The 23027-nt window shown below is 40.1% G+C and overlaps 1 protein-coding gene across 1 annotated transcript in view; it reads right to left on the bottom strand.

Moving 5' to 3' along the window:
* The window catches only part of LOC140243096 (uncharacterized), a 205940-nt gene that overhangs the window by 39479 nt on the left and 143434 nt on the right, over positions 1-23027 (bottom strand). Inside the window, exon 8 of the mRNA XM_072322829.1 lies at positions 4363-4485. Coding sequence (XP_072178930.1) covers positions 4363-4485 — 123 coding nt within the window. The remainder of the gene's footprint in view (positions 1-4362; positions 4486-23027) is intronic.

Here is a 23027-nt window from a genome sequence, read left to right as displayed (position 1 = left end):
TGCAATCCAATTATACAATGAAATGCAGCACGAATACGAACGGAGCTTCCTCAAACTTGTCCATACCAATTACTGGCAGAATTTGACAAAAAGCACTGAAGAAAAGTGCAGCGAATGCGGCTTTCTTATGACAAGTAGGTTGATATCACCACCTTTTTCAAAGCTTGCCATCAGAGTAATAGGACTGATCAAATAATGAACAACAAGCTTTCTTTTGTTGAAATTGGCACACATCTTTATTACTGATCCTAAATCACAACCTTTGCACTACAAACTGTACCAATGACGTAAAGGGTGTTTTACACAACCTTCTTCCTGATCTATTATTGTATAATCTTTGCGTTTGTGGAGTGTGCAGTCACATTCTATTCATTTACATATAGATCATAATGTTGCCATATATATGAAATTGCTACCTACCCATGTTGTTCCAGGAAATATGGCTATATAATCAATGTAGTATGGTTATTCATTATGACAACATCAAAAGCAGCACAAACAATAATGATGCACCTAATTAATATTGAGAAGCAACAATTGTGCCATCGTGGTCCTCACGGATATGAAAATTGACATGCCCGGATACCAAACGCTTACCTGGAATTTCTCACTGCAATTCGCTGCAATCTCATTAGCGAAGCGTTCAATCTGCCTAACTGCAAAGTGCACTGAAACAATCAGCCGATGGAATCTTTCTTCCAACGACACCAAACCAGTGTTCTTATCTTTATGGGCTAATCCAAAACACTGCCAACTTTACCGCATCCTTTATGATAGTTTCCTGAATGAAGTGTACGAGCTAAAAGGTGAGTTCCTTTCCATATTCTATGAAAACCTTCAATGAACAAAGCCCACGTATCAAATCAAATTCCACTCGGTATCCACAGTTTAATAAACATATCAATTACTACTATTTTTTAACATCAAAACTTATGGGCAAAAGGATACCAACAATGCTTGATCCAGTATAACTCATGCATGTGATTGTAGTTTCGGAAAAACCACACCCTGAAACCATGCAATGGTTTACAATGATTTCAAAAAATCAAAAACTTTAGGACTGCTGCCTCTTCTGCCAATGTCAATAGTTTTCCCAATCCTTAGTGTAACATAAAGAAATATCATATCCCCCAAATCTTAGATCTTTTGATTTTGTTTTTGATTTTTTGATTTTTTTTTTTGGGGGGGGGGAGGGGGGGGGTGACAGCAAACTTGTACTCATCAGCAATAGTTGTCTGTTGAAAAACTCTGTGAGCTAGTTTGGCCACGGAATTCCATCCCAAATTAACACACGTGGCAGTTAAAATCGAAAGCTTCGCTCACAACTCGGTGATCAGCTTTATTCGAACTGAATCACGCTGCCCATCTTTCACACACTGAACAAAGACAGATGAATGTAGGATTGTGCTCTCTAAATCTTTTGTCCGAGAAGGGGATAACTTCCCATTGGATTTGGGGCTTAGGGAAGAGAGAAACAAGGGGGGCACTGATCGGATCTGCATAAACTCTTGAATCAATATGTGCAGACTGACAGACAGGAGCGAAACTTTCTAAACTTAGCGCAATTTCATTGTGGTATAGGACCTAATGACCTTAGCTTTCCAATAAGGAGCAGCACTGGCGCAAGAAGCAGTGATTCGATGGAGACACAACTCATGTAGAATGTGTACTCTCTGATTGGTTTCTACGGCTGAAAGGTGCATCGCTGTTTTAGATGTCATTATATGATAGTGCTGCAGAAATAATTTTTTTTTTTTTTTTTTTTTTTAAATAGTGCTGCAGAAACAGGGTGGGAATTTTTTTATTGTAAAAAGGGTTGGAAATTTTGATTGTAAAAAGGGTTACTTCCTTATGAAGTCCCCCCTCTGGAGAGAAAGAAAAAACAGGGGTGTACAAATGATGTTGAACTGCACCATGGGACCATTCAGAAAGTAATCGTGTAGAAAAAGTTTGTGGCACTTTGGCGACGCTTCACAAAATAGAGACTTTGATAAGAACGTTTCGACTAATTTGAACCATGATGTGGAGTGGTAGGGTGAATAAACTCAAATTACGGATTTCCTCTGAGCTATCAAAGGACAGTCACAACCTTGGTTACATGAACAGATGATTGACCGATGTATTGGTCAAGCAAACCAGTTCAGGAAGAGTTCATATGTTTGTTTTTTTTTTGTTTTTTTAAGAGGTCTATTGGGCTTACTGCTTGCACGGCATTAAAGGCTGTATATCCCTAGAAACATAAAAAGCCCTCGATCACACATCATAACAGATGATGGCCGTATATCACAGAAAGTACAGGAAAGGTTGTGAAATCTTCATGGTCAGAAATGTTAAGCTGGCTAAATTTGAACCCATTCATTTTTCTTGAACTCAAACAGACCAGCAAAGGAAATGAAAAAAAAAAAAATGGCTAATCACAGAGAGCTCTCATTCTGAAATCTTGTTTTACTTTAATCATACCTTGGTGTGAATGGCCTCCTCAATTCTCAATGGACCAACGCTTAAAATATGTTATTAGAGTCTTATAAAAGTACAACAGGTTAATAATAACTTCAGCATTAAATACACAATGTCACGCATTCTATGCATAGTTCATCCCAGACGTTAATTTCCTGACCCTTTCGCATTAAAACGGTAAGCCATGGAAATACATGTAGCAGTGTTCCATCATCATAATGAAATCAGGAGACACTATCGCTTGTCCTCGCTAGCCGGTGCATGAGTCAGGGCTGCCAATGACGAGGTCCAGCTGCCCTCTTTCGACGAGTTAGAGAGGAAATGATCAATTCAATGATTGCAAAGCGGTTTTCCTGTCATCATAGGTAGTCGCCCTCCCGTTTCACTACCGATTTCTAAACAAATTTCATTAAAGTTACGCTTCAGCTGAACTCGTATGTGTAGCTTGTGCTGGAACTTCCAATTCACCTACCTTCCGTTCACTCAGCTAATCCAGATGCAAAGGTCCCAGTTCGCATAAATGATAAATGAATTCTCAAAACTTCCAGAAACACTTTGGTTATCTTCACTACTAATTGTTTGACTACACATGACTACATCATTTGAATATGAGACTGTTTGGCGGTTTGTTAAAGATTCTGTAGCAAGCACAAAAAATATGATCAAAATTCCTAAATAGCAAAAACATTTTGTTATACATCCTGTGGACACTACATAAAAATCGCTTTAGGGAAGTTGTTTCACAGCTATGAACATCTGAGCAGTTTCTTGGGTAGTACAAAATTTGCCAAAGAAACTTCAAAATTCATAAAAATTGATTTGTCACTGTACATTTTTATTCATACTTTTTCATATCTGTTGAAATATTTGGAGGTTCACATTTAACATTGCTCGTTAAACTTCTCCAGGAAAAAGCTGTGTAAAGCTATCAAATCTAGTCACAGAAAATTCCTAAAGGCAAGAATCTCTACCCTATCGAGTGAAGACAAATGGAGATGTGATTCACACGTAATTTGTGTGATTAAAAACTTTCACCCTCACTGTCGTTATAGGTTTCATTGGTACTACGAGAGCATGCAAAAAGACCTCTGCCAATTTCACCTGCTTGTTCAGTTGGCTTTTCTTTGTTTGTTTGTTGGGGGGGGGGGGGACAGTTGGAGAAAAAGTCAAGTAGAGGGGTTAAAGGTTCATTGAATAGCACTTCACTTGGAATTCACGTGGCCGAATGAAAGGACGGATGTGTGTTCCTTTAAGATGTAACCAGGTTTTTTCAATATTGACGCAGCCGAGTTGGTACACACTCCATGACTACAGTTTTAAGCCCTGGAAGTCAGCTCATGAGTGGCTCGAAATGTGCTTTTGAGGAATGTGCGGAGTCATTTGGAAAGTCAAAGGGGCATTCAAAGGTCAGAATGATAGGAAATGATTTCTTTTCCAGTGCCAGATATCTCAAAACACTGACATATTATGGCAAGTTTGAGCAATTTCAGTGTGTACCATCTTCATTCTGAAATGAAATGCTCTGAGGACTGCCAAATCAGATCATTTAGAAAGAAAGTATTTGACAACCAATCACTACATCTTGTTGGTCATCAAACTGAACGAACAAAAAAAAAAAAAAACACACACACACACACACAAAAAAAGCTCAAGAATGATGTACACAGTAACTAGGTAAGACTGTAGGATGGGATCTCTAAGGACCAGCATATCTTTGTACCAGCATTTACTATCCAAGCAATGCTTTAGTAGCCAAGACTTGTGCCTGCTTTTATTTAGGGGTCTACCATAGGCTGTGAAGCCCATATTATGGCTGGACAGCTACATAAAGACTGGAATTGAGGCTACAGAGCAGTCACAGTGATAACCCAAATCATTCTAGAGGAGGATGCAGCCTGGACTCACCTCTCTGACAGTCTGGGCGGAGTCTAGGAGGCTCTCGTAGTCCCGGGGATGCCTGGTCCCGGAGCTGGAGCTGTTCTCCAGCAAGTTGTGAAGCACCTTGTCATACTGGGACACTCGCTGGACCTACAGAGAGAGAAAAGTGGAGACACAAATGGGAACATTACTTTAGGATTGGACACACACAGCTCTAAAACACCAGTTGAAGTTGACAGATATGTATTCTGTTTTGTTCTTGCCACTTAAAGCTTACCAGATGTACAAGTCTTGTAGCATTAAAACATTTCAGTTGGTTGTGAGACGAAAATTGATGGTCACTCTACTTTCATCTCATCGAGATTCTGGCTGTAGGGACTTTCGATTTGATTTCTGAACTGCAACAGATGATGATAATTACCAATGAGGCCAAGCACTGATCTTTGTCACATGCACAGGAGATTCCAGCCAGAATTCCAAAGTGGTCTCAAGAAAGAGCTTATACCACTAAGATGAAGAAGAATGCTTGCTGTAAAAAAACTTTTTGGAAGTGTCAGTCTGGACCACTGGAATACCTTGATCTGATCACACAATGGGGATAACCATCCATCACAAAGCTAGGTCTTGCCACAGGCTTAACACTATTGCTTTCAAGCAGACTGTGGACACACACATCACTCGCATGTGCTAACACATTCTTATGACACACGTACAGCGAAACATTCCTATTACACACATACGGTGACACAGATCATCATCTGTTTCTTGCGGTACATCACTCTGCAACAAGATGATGGCACACTCCACTATCACAGTCGGGGCAGTAAGGCAAAGAACACAACCAACCCATGGCACAACTTTACATCAATTCTAGTCACATGATCAACTACACAAACATTCCATCTCTCAGAAACAGCGCAACATCGCATCAATTCGAGAACAGGAGCATGCAATGCAGAGTGCTAGGAGTACACATCATTCTAGCAACTTGTCCCGGATCCAACAAGATGCAAGGATATGAGAGAAAACTCTTTGCCTACTGCTTATGTAGGAAAACTAACCTGCATCTTTATCTCCCCCCTCCATGAAAAAAAAAAAAATGTAAAAAAAAAAACAAAACAAAACATGTCCATGTGCAGTCACCACCAATTTGGTCAATACCAAGAGTTTCAGAATTTCCCCTATCACCAGACAGAGCATTTTTTTAGTCATCAAACTTTGCACTTGTATGATTTCCTTTCACGCCCGACCCCTCTCCCCCTCCCCTCCCCAAAAAAAAAACTATGGATTCCATCTGAATCCCTAAACTCGAAAAGCACTTTGGAGAATGTCACAGGATGACAAGGTGAAAAATATAAAACATCACTAACGGCTGATGGAGAATGTATTGATAGGCTTTACAAGATCACTAGCTGTTTGGTAATCATAAGACTTCCATCGTGTCAAAGCGTTCCGTCTTTGTCGGTGGAATATAAAGCGCAGATGGTTTCATCCTTGACTTGAGAAGTAAAGATCATGTCTAAAAGCTGTTTACGGTCATGCGTACTTTGCCTAACACACCAGACTCATTATTCTCTAAATGTAGCCTGCGGCTGTTGACAGATATCTAGACAAAATACTCAAACAATATTTGTCGGCTTCTGTTCTCTTCAACAATTTATACATTTGTAAGAGCAATTCAAATCACAGTGTTCAGACTCACATTGTAATTCTAATGCTTTAACTCTAAATGCTGTGTCAAGGCTACTAATGCATCCACATGAACTGAACTTAATCCTTTTCTTCTGCTTATCTGAAAAATGCTTAACCCACAAATAAATTGAACTATTAAAGTGGTCATGATAGTCACATGGGAATGTTAAATAAGATATTTCTGTCATTTAATCCTTTTATACTGTCTCTCTCAGTCCCTCTTTATTGATTTATCTCTCCTACGGTACAATCACTAAGTTAACCAATTTGCTAGATTTCCCTTAACTTACTAAAAGATTTGCCAAGGAAATGATAACTATGTACACTTGATATAGAGAGACTAAATGGATATCTCTTTTTTTTTTCTTTTTCTCTGACTATCAATGATGGTTTGGTCAATAGTCACAGTATATCTATGACTTAAGTGTATCATTCACATCAAGATCTTCTTCGAACTTGTTTCAATCTATCAGAATGAACTGATCACGGAGGGAACGGGAGCTTGCCTCTGACGGGAGCGTCGGTGATACAGCCTGGGGAAGTCTGTGCCGGGATGAATCAGAGTGCCTCCTCTGCCGTACCCGAATGAGGCCCCCGTGGAGCTTCCAGGAGCTTGGGTGACCCTCCTTCACGTCCATCCCACCCACCCCGGCCTTACCCCGCTCCAACTGCTGTATTGGCAGCCGCAGGTCCAAGCCATAGAAAGTCTTCGATGCCGCTGGATCCATCACTTCTCATCAAGACATGACAGCAAACGATGAAAAATGTAAACTGCAACTAATTCGACCAACCATCGACGCTGCATCGAGCTACAGCTATAATTCCTTCAGTTACACACAACTGTCTGTGATGATAACAAAATCTGTAGGTATCCAGCGTGTAATCCAAGTCTTGTTTTCCTATTTTGTGGTTGGGGTTCCACAAGACTCACTTTAAAAAAAAAATGGATATGGAGGTGGTGCACATAAGCTTTAAATCCTGTCATGCAACACAGATCAAAATCGTTTCACCACATCCAAGCTGTACCGAGTATGATGCTATGATCCTTCTATTGGCTCGAAGAACAGGCAATGTGTATCCGTGGTGTACGAGAGTGATTTACTGCTAAGTCCACACTGACAGAGGGTTGCCACACTCTTCTGAATAGGATCCGAAAGTGCCAGCCAGCCGCAAGATTGCAAATTTTCAGCAGTCCATTCAAAGCCATGCAAAAGGAAACTGCTCAAGAGGAAAAAACTGTGACGACTGAACTGCATGAAAGGCAGGGGACTGGGCAAAGTAGGTCTTAGCGGAGACTTCCTTTTATCAACTACTGACTTGCTCTTTGCAAATAAGAGGACCCAGAGAATGGTAAGCTCTGTGGTTATCGCTTCAGCAAACACAAGCCCCCCTTTTCAATTGCACTGGGCCCTCAACTGGGCAAATATTCCAGAGTAGATAGTTCCCCGATTTAAATGTCCCTTCTTCCTTGGGATCCCAGTCCCAAACTTCACACGCAGAGCTCACAACCACACTACCTGCCCGTCTCCCAGCTACTACCACAATATGGCCTGCTGATTGTTATCGTGCTGATGAGAGAACAACATAGAAGAGTACCAGAAGTTAGCCAATGATATGGTGTCAAATTAGGGGATGGAGAAAAAAAAAAGAGAAGAAAAAAAAAATTGTGGGAGGTTCTTGCAGTGCCTGTAGGCTGAAAGATTGCTTGTAAGGCAACCACAAAAGTTGTGCAAATAAACACCTATCTAATATCTTTTAGTGTGTGCATGCTTGTGTGAATTTCGCTCCCCCCCTCCATAAACTTTTTCTCTTCGGTCTTTTGCGGTTTGAGCGTGGAATGTCGCACCGCAACATTAACCCTTGAACTTGTGCCTTTTGAGGGCGTCCCATTGACGAAGGTATTTCAGTGAGTATTGTTGTGAAGAGGATTGACAAACTGCTGCTACCATCATTATAATCCGCAAGCCGTGTCTTTGCATGGGATTGTGAGTTTTAAAGGCTTATCTGACATCAAGACACATATTACATCTCAGAGCTTTAGTGTAACTTTGTTGACCTAACAAAAGTAGGTACTTTTAAAGCAAAAAAAAAATTAAAGGCAAAAATGAATTAAACATGCAATAGATATGTTCCTCCATCTTCCCTTTTTTGCTTTGGTCTCATAAAGCTATAACTATTAGCTGCACTTCCAATAAATTGCCTGGCTAGTGTCATTGTTTCATTTCTTGGCACCTCAAATATTGGGTCAAAATCTCACAATTTTTTGTCTCAATTTACAGTTAAACAATCAATCAGTCAAAATAATTGTCCAGAGATTATGGACAAGCATTTATTAAATTATACAAAACTACACTTTACCCTTAACCTTCCTTCTGTGTGCACTTTTAGCTTTTCACATGCCCATATCATTACTGAGCATAATCTTACTCAGTTATCCCCTCCCCCATTCTTTTGAGTTTAAAGGCAATCATTCATGCATTTCTTTGATAGACCTACAATATACAATAATAAAGTTTTTAACAATACTCCTCCCAGACAACAACAACTAAATAACACAAATCTTGCTGTCCAGTCATAAGATAGTACAATTATGTGCATGCCTTCTGAACATGGGCACAATGTTTCTCTAAGAGAAGAAAATTTCCCAAATGTTTCAACCTTATCCATAATGATAGCAAATACCGACTATGACTGGCAAAGTTGTCACAAGATCGTTACCAACGAGAATTATCTCTGGAGGTGCCATAAACTTTCCATCATCAGAATCCAATCCACTTTATTGATATAACCACCACTGTAGGTAGAGAGAAAAAACAACATTAACAACAACTGGGTATAAAGCAATCCAAGTCAGTTAGGTTCATCACTCCTGCTTTAATCCCATAGTTATCTGTGGTTGGTCTTTAGTCGACAAAGAGAATGAAACTAAAAAAAGATGAAGTGAATAGTGGCTGTTTGCCGACTTTGTGGGTCTACTCTTAATCTGGTTTGATTGCCTGGTTAGGAGATCCTTGAAAACTGGATGTTTTCTCGCTAGAATGCCTCAATTTCCTTCCGTATAGGGGTTGATCAATAACGTACTTGGGACCAAGTTTATTACCTCTGGACACACAAGATGACATTAACTCATAGCAGGCTGCAGAGCAGTGTTATAGCAAGTCTTCGTACTGCACACACTCAATGAACTCAAAAGTTAGTGGATAAGCCATATGGGACTTTTACCCAAAGAACACACGAGAAACACATGGCGCATTCACACAGCCTGAAAAATCACAAACACATACCTTTTTCTCCTGTATGTATGCCTAACATACAGTATCTCACTGTGGTTAGACTCTTCTACACGTGAATGGTCGATTTCTTAGAGAGCTAACTACAGAAGTCAGGACAGGTTTAGACATTGTATTTCATCAGCAAATCAAGTACAGCATAAATGGAGTTTTGTCTCTTTGTAGAACTGCATTATCACATACTGAGTATTGCTTACTGTAAGATATTTGAATTTCATCCCTTAATTTAGAGTGAGCTAAAAACAGAAAAACAGATACATAAGATGTGAATTGTACATCCTGTCCGTGTTATTCAAATGGAATTATAAGAATTGTTCAAACATCACATAACCTCATTTTGAGCATGCACAAATGTTTCAAGTAAGGATTACTCAATTAGAAGGCCTTGTTTAAAATTTTTTAATGCGCATGAAGTGAGCAGGACTGCAGGCAAACGCTTCAGTGAATGATAAGCCGGTGAAACTCTTCCCGCCTGAACAGAAGAAGCCAGTCCTAGCTGAGTTGGGATTAGCCAATGTTGGATTCTAAAGGTGCGAAAGGGCCCCCCATCACAGGAGCAGGAGTAGTTGGGCTCAAAGGGAGAGTGCCTTTTGTTTATGATACACCGAGCATGGGGCTATTTCGGGTATGCTTGGGAGACTCTTCAAGGGCTTCTTTCGCTCTTCTTTTTAGAATCTTTGACAGAGATAGAAGAGGTTTCACAACAGAGCAAGAATCGGTTGAACGGATTTTTCTACTATGTATAGAACTCTTATGTCAGCTTCCCCCTCCCCCATGGCTTCTTGAGGCTTTTTAAAAAATAGTCATTATTCAAAACTAAATCAGTGAGATCCAGTAGAAAAACACTACACAGAACTAAAGCGAGCTACCGGTTCCGAAGCCTTTGGGTAAGGGGTTGTTTATATACATACCACTATTGAAGCATGATAGGAACCATCTTCACGCCACAACCTATGCCACAGGCTATACGTTTTGCACTACTGCAGGTCAGATCCAGGGTTGTTTTCTCACCTGCTTCAAGCAAAGTCAATCCCCTCATTCAGACATGATCTGTAATCATGATACCACTAATGATGGCATCAATGATGATGATAATGCCGAGGCTATGACAAAGTCAAGAAGGTGATCGTGTCAGATAGAGGACTGTTTCAAGTTTTAAGAATGTGGGCCTATATCATACACTGTACATTTTTTTTTAAAACCATATAGTGCCAGAACATACATAACAGAATGCCTGCACGATTTATGCTAAATGCATTATGCTTAGGGATGTTCTCGCAACTCAACAACCAGGCACAAATATCACTGAAAAAAAAAATACAGAGAAACTGGGGTTAAACCCCACGCACGTACACAAACTTGCAATTTGATACATGACACTCACAATAATTGTGAAAAATGATATGTCTCTCACGAGCACATTTGCAAATTAATTACAGCTGACACTGATATCTTGATCATTCCCTTACGATCTCTTGCTCTGGACCTGAAGCTTTTTAATTTGGGGCCACATCATTGGAAATGACATAATCTCTGACAAAGAGTGAATATGACTGTCAACTGTGGTTATGCATAATCAATGTTACAACACGGGAAAACCAGAAATGGTGCAAAATGACTCCTTCTACCCCCCCCCCCCCCCCCAAAAGAAAAAAAAAAAAAAAAAAAAAAAAACAGAAGAAAATAATCATAATCTTTTCTTACATCCCTCAAGGACCCTAAAAAGTGCAGAGCCTGTGGTTGATCTTTCACTGTACTTTTGCCAGGTGTGAATTGAGCCCCGATGAGCCTCTCGGCACAAGACAAGGCAGAGAGTCTGGTGGACCTCTTCTGCCTTTGCTACCTGGTAGTGGTAGCAGGACACAATCTTCAAGTATCTCGAGATTATGCACCAGGATGAAGTGGCCTAGAGAAGGGATCACCGGTGGCTCTTGAACCATATTCAACTCTTTTGAGTTATTCTTTTTCCTCCTCCATCTATTCATAATCTCCCTCATCTTATATCCATGAAAGATGGCTCTGATATTACCGTCTTTTCTCCTCCATCCTGTTTTCTCTCTGAATCCCAGTGCCATGGAATACAGGAGAGCTCTGAACCAAGTTGCACCCCCCCCCACATTTTCTGTTTAAATCTAAATTTAAATGACCATGAGGTAAAATAAGGTAACCATATGATGCTGAACTTGTGACAAGAGATTGTTAAATGAAGAATGCCATGTCCTCTTGAACCCAAACCAACTTTAATCCTTGTATTCATTCAAACAATCTATGCAAGTCCAGCCTTGGTTATTTCTTTTTCAAACAATGCTCACACAGTCAGTAAAAAAAAATGTGATGGTATAGGCCTACATGCCAGTTCAGATCACAAGGACAATGAAAAAAGAAGTAGGCCTATCTTTGATCAGACGTGCCAGCACGACATTTTCCTATGTCATGAATGGGGCAAAATCTACTTGTCCATTCTAATGAAACCTTGAGTTTCACATACTGTTGGTCTCCACATTTATTTGACCACTTCCCCTTGTACTCATCCTTATACATTCTGTAGACCTATATTCACACACGACCAACTAAACATGGCATTGTAATAACAATGAACAACAAGAACAAGAAGAAAAGATTATGATCAAATAAGGATGTACTTACCAAGCTACACTTGCACTGTTTCAACCACCTCTAATCAAGTCTCTTTATCTGCATGTACGTACATAAAGGATATAACACAACAGCTGGAAAAAAAAGAATGTTTTAAAAAAGTGTTGTGGGCTTTGAATTTGGAATCAAACCACACACTTACCATTAGTTATGAAGAAACAGAGCCTTCTTGTATTCAGTAAACCAGACCTATCTGTTCAAATTTCACAACCACCACTGCACTGGCCACTACCAGTCCACCACATGCACTTGTTATTCCTTTGGTATTAAATTCCAGCATTCTCTGATGAACTGCAAGCTCATGGCCAAGCAAAGACACTGACCAAGGTATGGAACAGAAAACTAGCCAGTGCCACACTTCCCTATGTGTCCTTCATCTTTCTTCCTAGTGAGCAGAGTACACTGGGGGTTGGTTTGTTACCTTCTTGCCCCCTTCTCTGCTTTTCTTGTGGGTGTGCAGGTAATCTGGGTCCTGCGGGGGTAAAGAGTTGCCCCCTTCTCCTTGTCAGTTCCACAGGCAGATATGTGCACTGAGGGACCCTCCTCTCCCTTCTGGGTTCCCCCTTTGCCCTCTTCTTCTCTTGACGGATTAACCCTACTTTCCTTCAGCTCCCTTCCACACAAGCACCACACTGATACACAAAAGTCTATTCGCTTGCTTGAATAACCCCAGCGGGAGCTTAGGCTCAGTAGGCCAGGCTTTTTGCGTTGTGGTGCAGAGAACTTTGGCACTGTCCACATCATCTGTAGAATTTCATGTAGGAGATCAAGGCCGACAGAAGAGTTTGCACTAAATACCGCTCATTCACCCATCCTCCGAAGACCTCGCACTTTCCGTCAGCCATAAACAAAACTCCTCACTCCATGTGACAGTTGTATAGATTTCCTATCAACTTGTGGAGTGCATGCAAATGAGTCACTTGCGTATCCTACAGCCAGGGTGGCTTTACAGTTCCCTCACCACCAGAGAAAACATAACTTTCACTTCTACATCAACACATTTGATGTGACTCTTCACTGGGGTGAAACCTTAACTACGGTCCTCCTAATTGTCCTGGTAACTATTTTCACTTTCCAGCGTTCCTTTCAGCTCGGCGGAAACTCCCGGGGCAATAACGGAATCCAGCAAAAGAGAAAGTTTCTGTACCACAATAGTACTGAGGTTGTTGTTGTTTCCCCTTCTTTTCTTTTTCATTGTAGCTCCTACATACCACAAAATCCCTCCATGAGGCAGAAAATCTTGACTACAATAATGAATTAAATTCCCCTACCTGGTTGAGTAAGCATAAAAGGATGCTGAGACAAATGTTCCTTGAAGGACGATGTTACTATTTCAAAATTTAGAGAATCTATGAATTATCTATATTTAGCAGTACATTTTCATCACAAATATATCTATTGCAGGCATTCATAGGGGCCCAAGGAAAGTTTGCGTTGCTCCTTCTGCCAAATACGTAAATCTGCAAAAAAGAATAACAAACAAGCTTTGCAACTTATAGGATTTCAAGGGGTCTAGAAAAAAATTATATCAATGAAAAAAAAAAATCACTCACAAAAATAACAAATTAGATATAAATTCACCCTTCATGTTCAAAACAACTTCCTGCTATAATTTCTGAAAATGAATTTGTCCCATGACAATCCGAAACCACACACAATCTTCACAGGAAATTCGGTGATAATCATGGTAAATCATCAGGTTTCACAACAGAGCGAGTAAGAGAGTTAAAACCTTTTTGATAAGAAAAATACCCAATGTGATCCGCACACTGATTTCAAGACATTCCACTAACTTGAAAGATGCCTTGGCCATTCCAGCCCACATTTGTTGTATTTTTTTTTCAGTTATGAGACTGGGGACAAGTATACAAGCAGGTTTGAAAAAACAACAAAATAGTAAGAAAACAGATTGGAAAAGCATCGCGCCGTAATCCCAGCAATTAAGTCAACTGAGCATTCTTCAATAAAAACTCATTCTTTCCATTTTTCTCATCTGACGATCACCCCCTCCTTTTCCATTGATTTCTTCTTCTGATATACCCGCAAGGTTCCATCCGCACGGAAAAAGGAGGGTCAGGGGAGAAAAATGCAAGTATTGATTGACCTACGACCCCGCCGGCCGCTCACCCTGCCTTCCAATCAGTAACTGCTCCTTGTGGTGAACAGCCATCACACAAAAAATGGCACCTCAGTGCCTCGCCAATCTTCTTGCCATGATTCTGAGTGAGAAAAGTTGCAATCTTTTTCTGCCAATTATCTTTTTCAAAGAGGGAAAAATACTGCATAAATGAATTAATGTACTACAATGATGATTTAGGAAGAAGAAGAAGAAGAAGATAAATAACTTGAAACAGAAAATAATTTGTAGCCTGAAATACCCCATGATGGGAAGAGTAGAAGGGTACAAACGAGCAGTCGCAGCAAGATTTGTTATATTTTCGTGGGCCGATAAACAAGCACCTTTTGTGCTGCGGAATGCTGATAGGGCATTATGCGCTTCAGTGCCGGTAATTCTGAAATCAATTATGGGGCTTTCACCACATTTAGCGAGTGCACAAAAGAGGTGCACTGGGCCCTTGGTTGTTTTTCTCCTGCTTCCCCACATCACGTGCATGTCATACCAACATGCACTTTTTGCTTGTGGCTTCCCCTCCCCAACCCCCATCCTTTCCCCTTCAGGACTGCACCGGCAGCTGAGTATTTAGTAAAATGCAAAATCAGTCTGGAGAAAAGGCTAGGAGTTCAGGTAACTGGCTGATATCATCCTTGTTAATATGCAAAGAATTAATAACACAAGTTCCTTCAGCATAAGAAGGAAGTAGAATGTCATAAGTACCACTGACTTTAAAAATACTTCTGGCTCTCAATCGCACAATGTACAAGTGCAGAGAGCTCAACAGTTCAATCAGCATAACACTCGCAAACTTGATCATTCTCCTGGAAGAGCCTTTTGAGGTGGGGAAGAGCAAAAAGATGATGCCCTGAGGCTCAGATGGTCATTAACCCTCGCTGTGAGCCGATGAACCTCAAAGACCAATCTTGTGTTAAATCCCACAAATCAACAGTACGTGGAAGCGGAGTATTCTTTGTCAAGAAACAATTCAACTCTTCAGAGATGGTTTTAACCATGACACAGATTTGGAAGGGATTATAGAAAAACACTCACACCCCTTATTGCTGGTGCCAATGAAATGATAGAAAAGTTCTTCTTTTCTGGGGTTAGCTGCTCTTTCATTTCAGTTATGACAATAGACACGCTTTTGTTGTAATCCTGGGCGATGCAGATAGCACACATCTGGTGTTCATCTCTCTGAATGTGTACTCTATGGCATCAACAGACAGCGGTGCTCTCTGAGACGATGCAACTTCCGTTAAAAATGTGAAGTGCATGAGATGTTTCCTATGGCTGAGCTGAGTAACTACTGTATCTGCGACACAAGACCATGACAGCTAAACCAAATCATTTTCTCTTGGCAACATTTCAGGGCCTCGAGATTGGATCACAAGCTTTGTATTTGTTACCAGAAAATAGATAGGATTATAATGACATTTTTCTTCATTTTCATTTTTTTTTTTTTTTTTTGGAGGGTGGGGGTGGGATAACAGGTGGACTGAGATGGGAAATGGAGAGAAGGGTAGGGTGGGCAATTAGTGGCCCTCACACAATCTTGTGGGTAAAATAAGAAGCCCTAAAGTTGTTGTGATGTGTGCAAGACCAGCCACAGAGAGTGGGAGAGGTATGACAATAAATCAATATATTTTTTTCTTTTTTTTTGGGGGGGGGGGGGGGGGGACCAAAGAAACAAGACCTGGGAGCATGGCGCTGGCGCTGGCTGGAGTCGGGAGCTGACAAAGTTGTCATTATCACACCTAGACATGAAGGTTAGGCCAGACAACATCTTAATAAGGTTACCTGGGCGAAACGTGGGGGTCAAACGCAGGTCACCAGACTGCCATCAATCCTCAGCGCCAGGTCTTTCAAGTTCAGGTGTTAACTTTGTCTTGGAAGAACAAAGTTTGCACCCCTCAACAAAGATCTCTCCCAGATGACAGCTCCGAAATATCAACAACGAAACATAACACTGTAGAGATCTGGACTTTTTTTTCTTTCCCCTTCTTGCATCAACCATCAGGAACAGCTAGCAGTGATAATAGTTGACCTTTACATAAGCTCACCAAAAAAAAAAAACAAACAAAACAAAACAAAACAAAACAAAACAAAACCAAAAAATGGCAGTGAGGATAATGGTCTGAGGGAAAATTAACAAAATGACCACCAAAAAAAAAAAAAAAAATGAACTCATATACTGTAATTCAAAATTTGTAAATTCGTATTACAAAAGCAAATCTTACAATCGGGACATGCTATTTACACAAACCTTTACCAAGGAATTGAAGTTAATAGGGAAAATACAAACAAAAAGAGATAGATAGAGGTTGAGAAAGACAATGCAAGGGGCATCAGTCTGAATTACACATTTACGACGTAGACCTGCAAAACAGACTTGCAGAGAATGTTGTACTCAATTAGTCATTCACGGTCATCAGTTTCTGTAACATCAAGAACCATGCAATCTAGGAGAATGACTCTTTGGTTTCATGGGGACATCACGGGCTAGAAAGAGGCAAAGATATTGGACACTGTATATTGTTGTGAACGTATATAATATGTAACACTGCCATCTCATGAAAAAGACCTCATAAGGTGGGAAAAATTGTGCAAGATGTTACATTTTACATGTGGCATTTCATGTGATTACAAATTTACATTGTAAGTAGCGAGGTATCGACAGTGACAGGATGATGAGCATATTACTATCTGTAGATTGACATAATGCATTGTGTGGCCACAAGGCCAAAAGTGTGTCTCATTGGCGGAACTGAACTATCTACTGATTCACACAATTTGGCTTACAGCATCAAGCTACTGTGCATGCAAAGCACTCGTCTTTCTTCCTCATTGTATAGTGAGATGGGAAAAAAAAAAACTAACAACAAAAGAGGGAAGACTTTAGTATGGCCTGAAGGTCTTAATTCTGACAGTATTCTAAAAGCCCTTCCCTCCTATGAAACATTTAATCCCTCCCCATGATCACAGTGTCATCACAATGGGGATTAAAACAGCAGGGGTGATCTCAATTCATGTTCAAACCTAACTGTGACTAGGGAGGAATGGGTGGATGGTTTCACCAGGGTGTGGCCTTTTATATCAAACCAGACAACTTTAAAAATCCCCCACTTAACCCGCTCAATGGCCGCTAATGAATGACTGGGCGGCTGTTTTGTTTTGTTTTTTTTTTCACAAGCCGCAAAATTCGGCTCCCCCTCCTTCCCTTCATTTGCTTTGTGTTTCTATCGGAAATTTGTACTTGAGATAATCTGTTTCTTTATAGCCACATAGCGGACTTAAGAGATGACATTCAAAGGGTACGGTAGACCTGACTTGCACAAGATATAAAATGGAACTTTTCCATGGGATTAATGCCCTACATGGGCCAATACACATTAAGGTTGTTGTTTTTTTCTCTTTTATTTCTCTCCATTGAAGTCTATGAAAATGAAGAAGGAAGTAGGCAGCGTACAAATCAGTGTAAACAACCAGACTGCAGTGTGCCATCAACTTTCTTTATTATTAATGAAATATTTTCCCTTTACTTTATATCTTTGTAGCTCCTCGATACAGAACTGCATTTTTTTTTTAGTAATTCCTTTGTCTTGACACCTAAATGAAATTACTAGTATGAGTAGTAAATCTGTAAATTAAATCAGAGAGGATGAACATAACATACATTCCCCAGGAATAATGAAGATGAAAATTTTCACCTTTTGGAATCATTATTCTAGCTTAAGTACAAGTTTGTATGTCAGTGAAGTTGAACTGAAATGGTAACCTATCATCTTGTATGGAGAAACACATTTCCATTACACACAGAGTTCACAAAGAGTCCATGGAGATTTTGAGTTTAGTCTGGTATCCTCAAACAGAGCATTTCAAAGAAAAAAATATTCCTCACAAAGCTACAGCGATCAGCATTATCCTATTCACTGCATTGCTTTTAATTCTTTCAAATATTCACAAGAGAATAATAAGCAATTGTCCCTCTACTTACTAGAACTGCACTTCTAAAGTCATAACACTATGGCAAGAGGAAGTAATGAATAGGACAAAAAAAAAAAAAAGCACTGAGAATCTAGTTCCTGATTCTTGTTGAGCGTACATATTCATAACAGGAACAGGTCTGACAGAGAAAGACTACAGCGTACAGTATCGCCCACACTAGGAGGAACTACCGAGTACCTTCTTGTGGATGAGAGGAGCTGAATGGATGCAGAAGAATGACCAAGTTCATTGATCCAGAACAGTTCTTTCTGAGGAACACGACAATAGGACCATCTTCGATCCTGGGCTTGCAGTCTAGTTCTACAGACCAGTGTGTTATACCATCCACTAGCAATGACATGCTACACCTCTTTGAACCTTAGAAACAGAAATCTCTTTCAGCAAAACTCTGCGTTCCTCACAAAATAGTGATATCACTCCAACATATCTCGCATATTTATAAACAAATTGAGGTTTTTCCGTTATGACATGTCTCCCACTGACTTGAACACAAATTATTACATAATATTCTTCATAAATTATGTGAATTGAAAGATAGAGGGATTACTTCTGTTACATCAGGGAGGTGCATATCTCTTGCACCTCCCTGGTTATATCAAATAAATTCTAGCTCTGAAATTAGGCGAGAGTCAAAATGTATCAACAGTTATCGGACCACGTTGTATAGACACTAATTTAAAACAACAACAACAACAACAACAACAACAGAATGCCACTGTAGATGAGCGTAATATGACAGTTCCTTTGAATCGCTATAGAATCTGGGTCTGCATCTCAGAACTAGCTCAATCACAAGGAAATGGATGAAATTTTACCACCACTTTCCCGCCCCCACACGTTCAATTCCAATTGTCGTCATCCGATCCGTGGAGACTAAAGCTGCATTATCTATCCGCACTTCTTCTCATCCCATTTCTGAAAAGCTCATTAAGGAAGAGACAATGGGAGTCCATCATCTGGCTACGCTGAGCTGGGCAGCCCGGAGAAGCAGCAGCAGCCCCCTATCCCTTCTTCGCTGCCACGCGGGGCCCTTCCACGAATTGCTCTTTGCATGTGCACCCAAGTCTCCACTGGACAGATTGTCAGGTGGTCAATGCGATCTTGGTCTTTCCTGGAGACTCTTCACAGAAATCAATGCTCCATTGGGTATACACGAGCAATGGAAAGACTTTGAATCTCATAGGTGAACAACCTGAGACCATGGATTGTTGATCAACAAACACAACTCGGAAAAAATATTCCAACGACAGAAACAAACAAGGAAACAAAAGAAAACAAGCAAGGGGAATGTGGTGGTTAAAATTCTATGGAACACAAAAATCCAATATTTCCTATGACATGACTATGATGAAATGGCAGGGGCAAAAGTTCAAGCTGAGGTGCTTCAAACAGGACAGCAAAGACCAGTCACCTCAAATACTTCTAAAAAAAAATAATAAAAAAAATAACAACAACAACAGTAGTCATGATGAGAAATTTCTCACCGTTACTTTGCGGTCTCTCAGGCTAATTATTTGAAGCAAACAGCGTTTGGAATAACTAGCCATGAGGCACAATGGAAGCATCCAAACACACCTGGATCTATCTGTTTCACATCGTGGGTAGTTCTTACTCTGAATGGCTATGAGTGCAAGGTTACACAAGCATCAGACAGTGGGAACCAAAGACTTTTCAAAATTCAGCTGAACTACAGAAAGGAACAATGGCAGGCGGGGAGGAGAAAAGCAGAGGAAATAGAATCGAAGAGAATGTTCTGTCCATAGGTGTGGTCAAGTGGTGCCTCGGGCCAGCTTAACCCTTTAAAATTGACCGTGGATTATATTTCAACAGGTATATGGTCATTCTCTTTCTCTTCCTACTCTTTGGTCACTAATGAACTTGACCAGGGTCCTATACTGTGGACAAAGCACCTTCCTACGTGAGGCTTTGAGGCTACCTCCATACAAGTCCAGTGCAAGGGCATTACACTATAGTGACATAATAGGTCAATCTTTCAATTCACAAGACCAACAAAATAAGCCTAATATTTTCTTATGAAAATGAAAGCCTTGGATTTTTTTTCCATTAGACATCTTCAGGTCAAGAGAGTACATGAACTGTGACATAAACAAGGTTTAAAAAAAAAACAAGGGGTTGCAAATAAACTTATACTTGGTGACTGATTAAATATGACCCTCCCCCCCCCCCAAAAAAAAAATATATATATATATATAAATATATATATATATATATTTTTTTTTTTTTTTTTTTGGGGGGGGGGGGAGGCATTAAAAGATTTTTTCCTATTTTGGTATTCTGAACAGAGTAATCTGATTATCAGAAGAATCTATCTCAGCCAGTGCAGACAGCATAAATTACTGTTTTTTATTTGTTTCTGTTTTTGTTTGTTTGTTTTAGATATACGGACTGCAAATGAATCCACAGGGCTCTTTTAAATCTATTAATCTGTAAGACAATGTCCTACAGTCATGGTATATTGATCTGGAGGAAGGTAAAAAAAAAATAGCTTGAAGTGACTGAAGGACTTGTAGAGATAGCTTAAGCAGGGCTCGACACTAACGGTGGCCCGGTGGCCCAGGGCCACCAAAAACGCATGTCGGGCCACCAAAATTTCAGAAATGAAGAATTTGGTGGCCTGATCGGGCCACCAACAAAAGGTCGGATGTTTGCCTTTGGGCCACCAAAAACAAAAGTTAGTGTGGAGCCCTGGCTTAAGTATGGATTATCAGGTCCTACACATTTTCTTCAGTAATAGCTGTGCTGTAGTCCTAGTGCTGTAAGGGAGTGATGTGAAATCTTAACACATTTTTACACAAAAGACACTCAAGTATAATGAAGCTTGTTGGCAATGTGAGACAGAAGACTAACTACAAGGTCCAGCTAGAGAAGGAATTGGTGCAGTGGAAGAAGTTTCTCCCTCGAACCTTGCACACATTCATGAGCCACAAAAATTCATGAGTCACAAGGAATTTGAATTAATTGAGGTGTAAGGAAAGCTCCAGGAGCTCAGAGACACGTATCTGATGTCAAACCAATTTCAATTGCTGCTACTGACAGTGTAAAAATAGATCAGGCATACGAGCTCCTTTATGCTGGCTGGGAGCAGGGCATACAGAGTAACCACTCCTGTTTGATAGACAATACCTTGAAGCCAACCCAACTAGTGTTTTGAGGTAAGGTGTCACATTGTACATCCTATCCTTGTGAGTAGGACTTCGGTCAACATTGCTCAATGATCTAGCCGCCTCCTGATCCTTACAGCGAACAACATTTATTTCACTCCGCAAACGTGAACATTTAGCACCTGATGATTTCAGTAAATATTGCCAAATCTACCCTTCTGGTTTACAGTTACTATACTCTGTCTCCCTCTTTGGCGAGCAGGCCTTTTCAAACATTGTTTGGGGTATCTTTTATGGCCCACAAAACATACATCTTTAATGAGACACAATATTGACTACTGATTATGTTTATACCCCGGGCTCTCTGATGCCTGCCCCGGCCAGTGGGATAATGATTAACAAGATCCTGGATTAGTCCCAGGGAAAACTTTGCTCTGAATACAGGCTAACATTTGGACAATGCAGTAATGAATTACTAAGACTAATTTCATTACAATAGATTATAGAAAGAAGTCCCTCCCCCCCCCCCCCCCCCTGCTAATCATGGACATGAATGCTGTGTCTATCTCACAGTTTAATAGAAATATCAATAGGCCTATGTAAAAAAAGTCACAAAGAAATCCAGATTTGTGGTCTCTATATGCCTGTGTGTCTTGTGCTTTCTGAAAATACAATGTAACATATTTACTCACAACTGATAAACACTGGACTTGTTTAACAAAAAAAGCTGATATCTAACTATCTATCAATTTTCATGGACTTTTTTCATGCATCTTCATCCTACTTAGGCTTACAAAGAAGAGCTGAGATACACGTACTGCAGCCTACGATGGAATATCATGATTAGTCACTGACTCTCCTTCCAAAATGTGGAACCACACAGATAAATACATAAGTTGAGTGTTTTGAGAACATGGCACTGTGAATTACCCACATGTTTATTTTGCATGCATTGGTATATTTTGTTAGTCTAAACACTTCCCTGCTATCACCACTGTCATTGACAGTTTCTGACTGCAGTTTAAAATTCACATCCCATACGACGTCCCTCCCAGAACCTTTACAAACAAGCACTCGTTTTAGTGTTTCTATCACATGTTACTATGTATGCATTTGAAAAGTTTTGTCTTTACAACATAAACCCTGTCACCAAGCACCTCCAGCAATGGTGGTATAGGATGCCACTAGTATGTTTCAAGTAGGCCTATATTTCTTCTGCTCTCTAAGGAGGACAATGCATGTGGGGGCGGGGCAGTTTGCGAAACTGAGAGAATTGTCCCCCAATGGGCCAGCTACCGCAGGCTGTTTCTATCCGAGTTGCGTTTGCTCTGTTTGTAAGACTGCTGTGAGAGAAAGAGAGAGATACTTTGCTCTCTTGCGAGCACACATCACTATCACAATGTCAGCATTCATCAGCGGCACAATTAAGACTGTTTACTATCGGCCTCTCAATGACCAATGAAAGACTATAAATAGAAAACTGGAGGACAAGACCGAGTCTTGTACGATACTCAGAAGAAACGTTCGTCCACTTTCACTCTTTCCCCATTCAAATCCAATTTTCAAAAGTTTCTTTATCTTTGGGCAAAGGACACATAGATATATAAAATATAATGCTAATACAGATATATAAAATATAATGCTAATACAGATATACACAATATAATGCTAATACATTTACAGATAATTGTTTCATGATTTGGATTGTACGAAGTATCGCAGCATAAAAACAAAAACAAAAATAAAAACAAAAACAAAATCCCATAGTTCCAAACCGGGTAGTAAACTGCACCTAATGTAAGAAAGTAAATG

This window comes from Diadema setosum, chromosome 19 (genome assembly GCF_964275005.1).
Source record: "Diadema setosum chromosome 19, eeDiaSeto1, whole genome shotgun sequence".
Classification (NCBI taxonomy): domain Eukaryota; kingdom Metazoa; phylum Echinodermata; class Echinoidea; order Diadematoida; family Diadematidae; genus Diadema; species Diadema setosum.
Note: the sequence above shows the minus strand (reverse complement) of the source record. Positions and strands in the feature narration are given on the sequence as shown.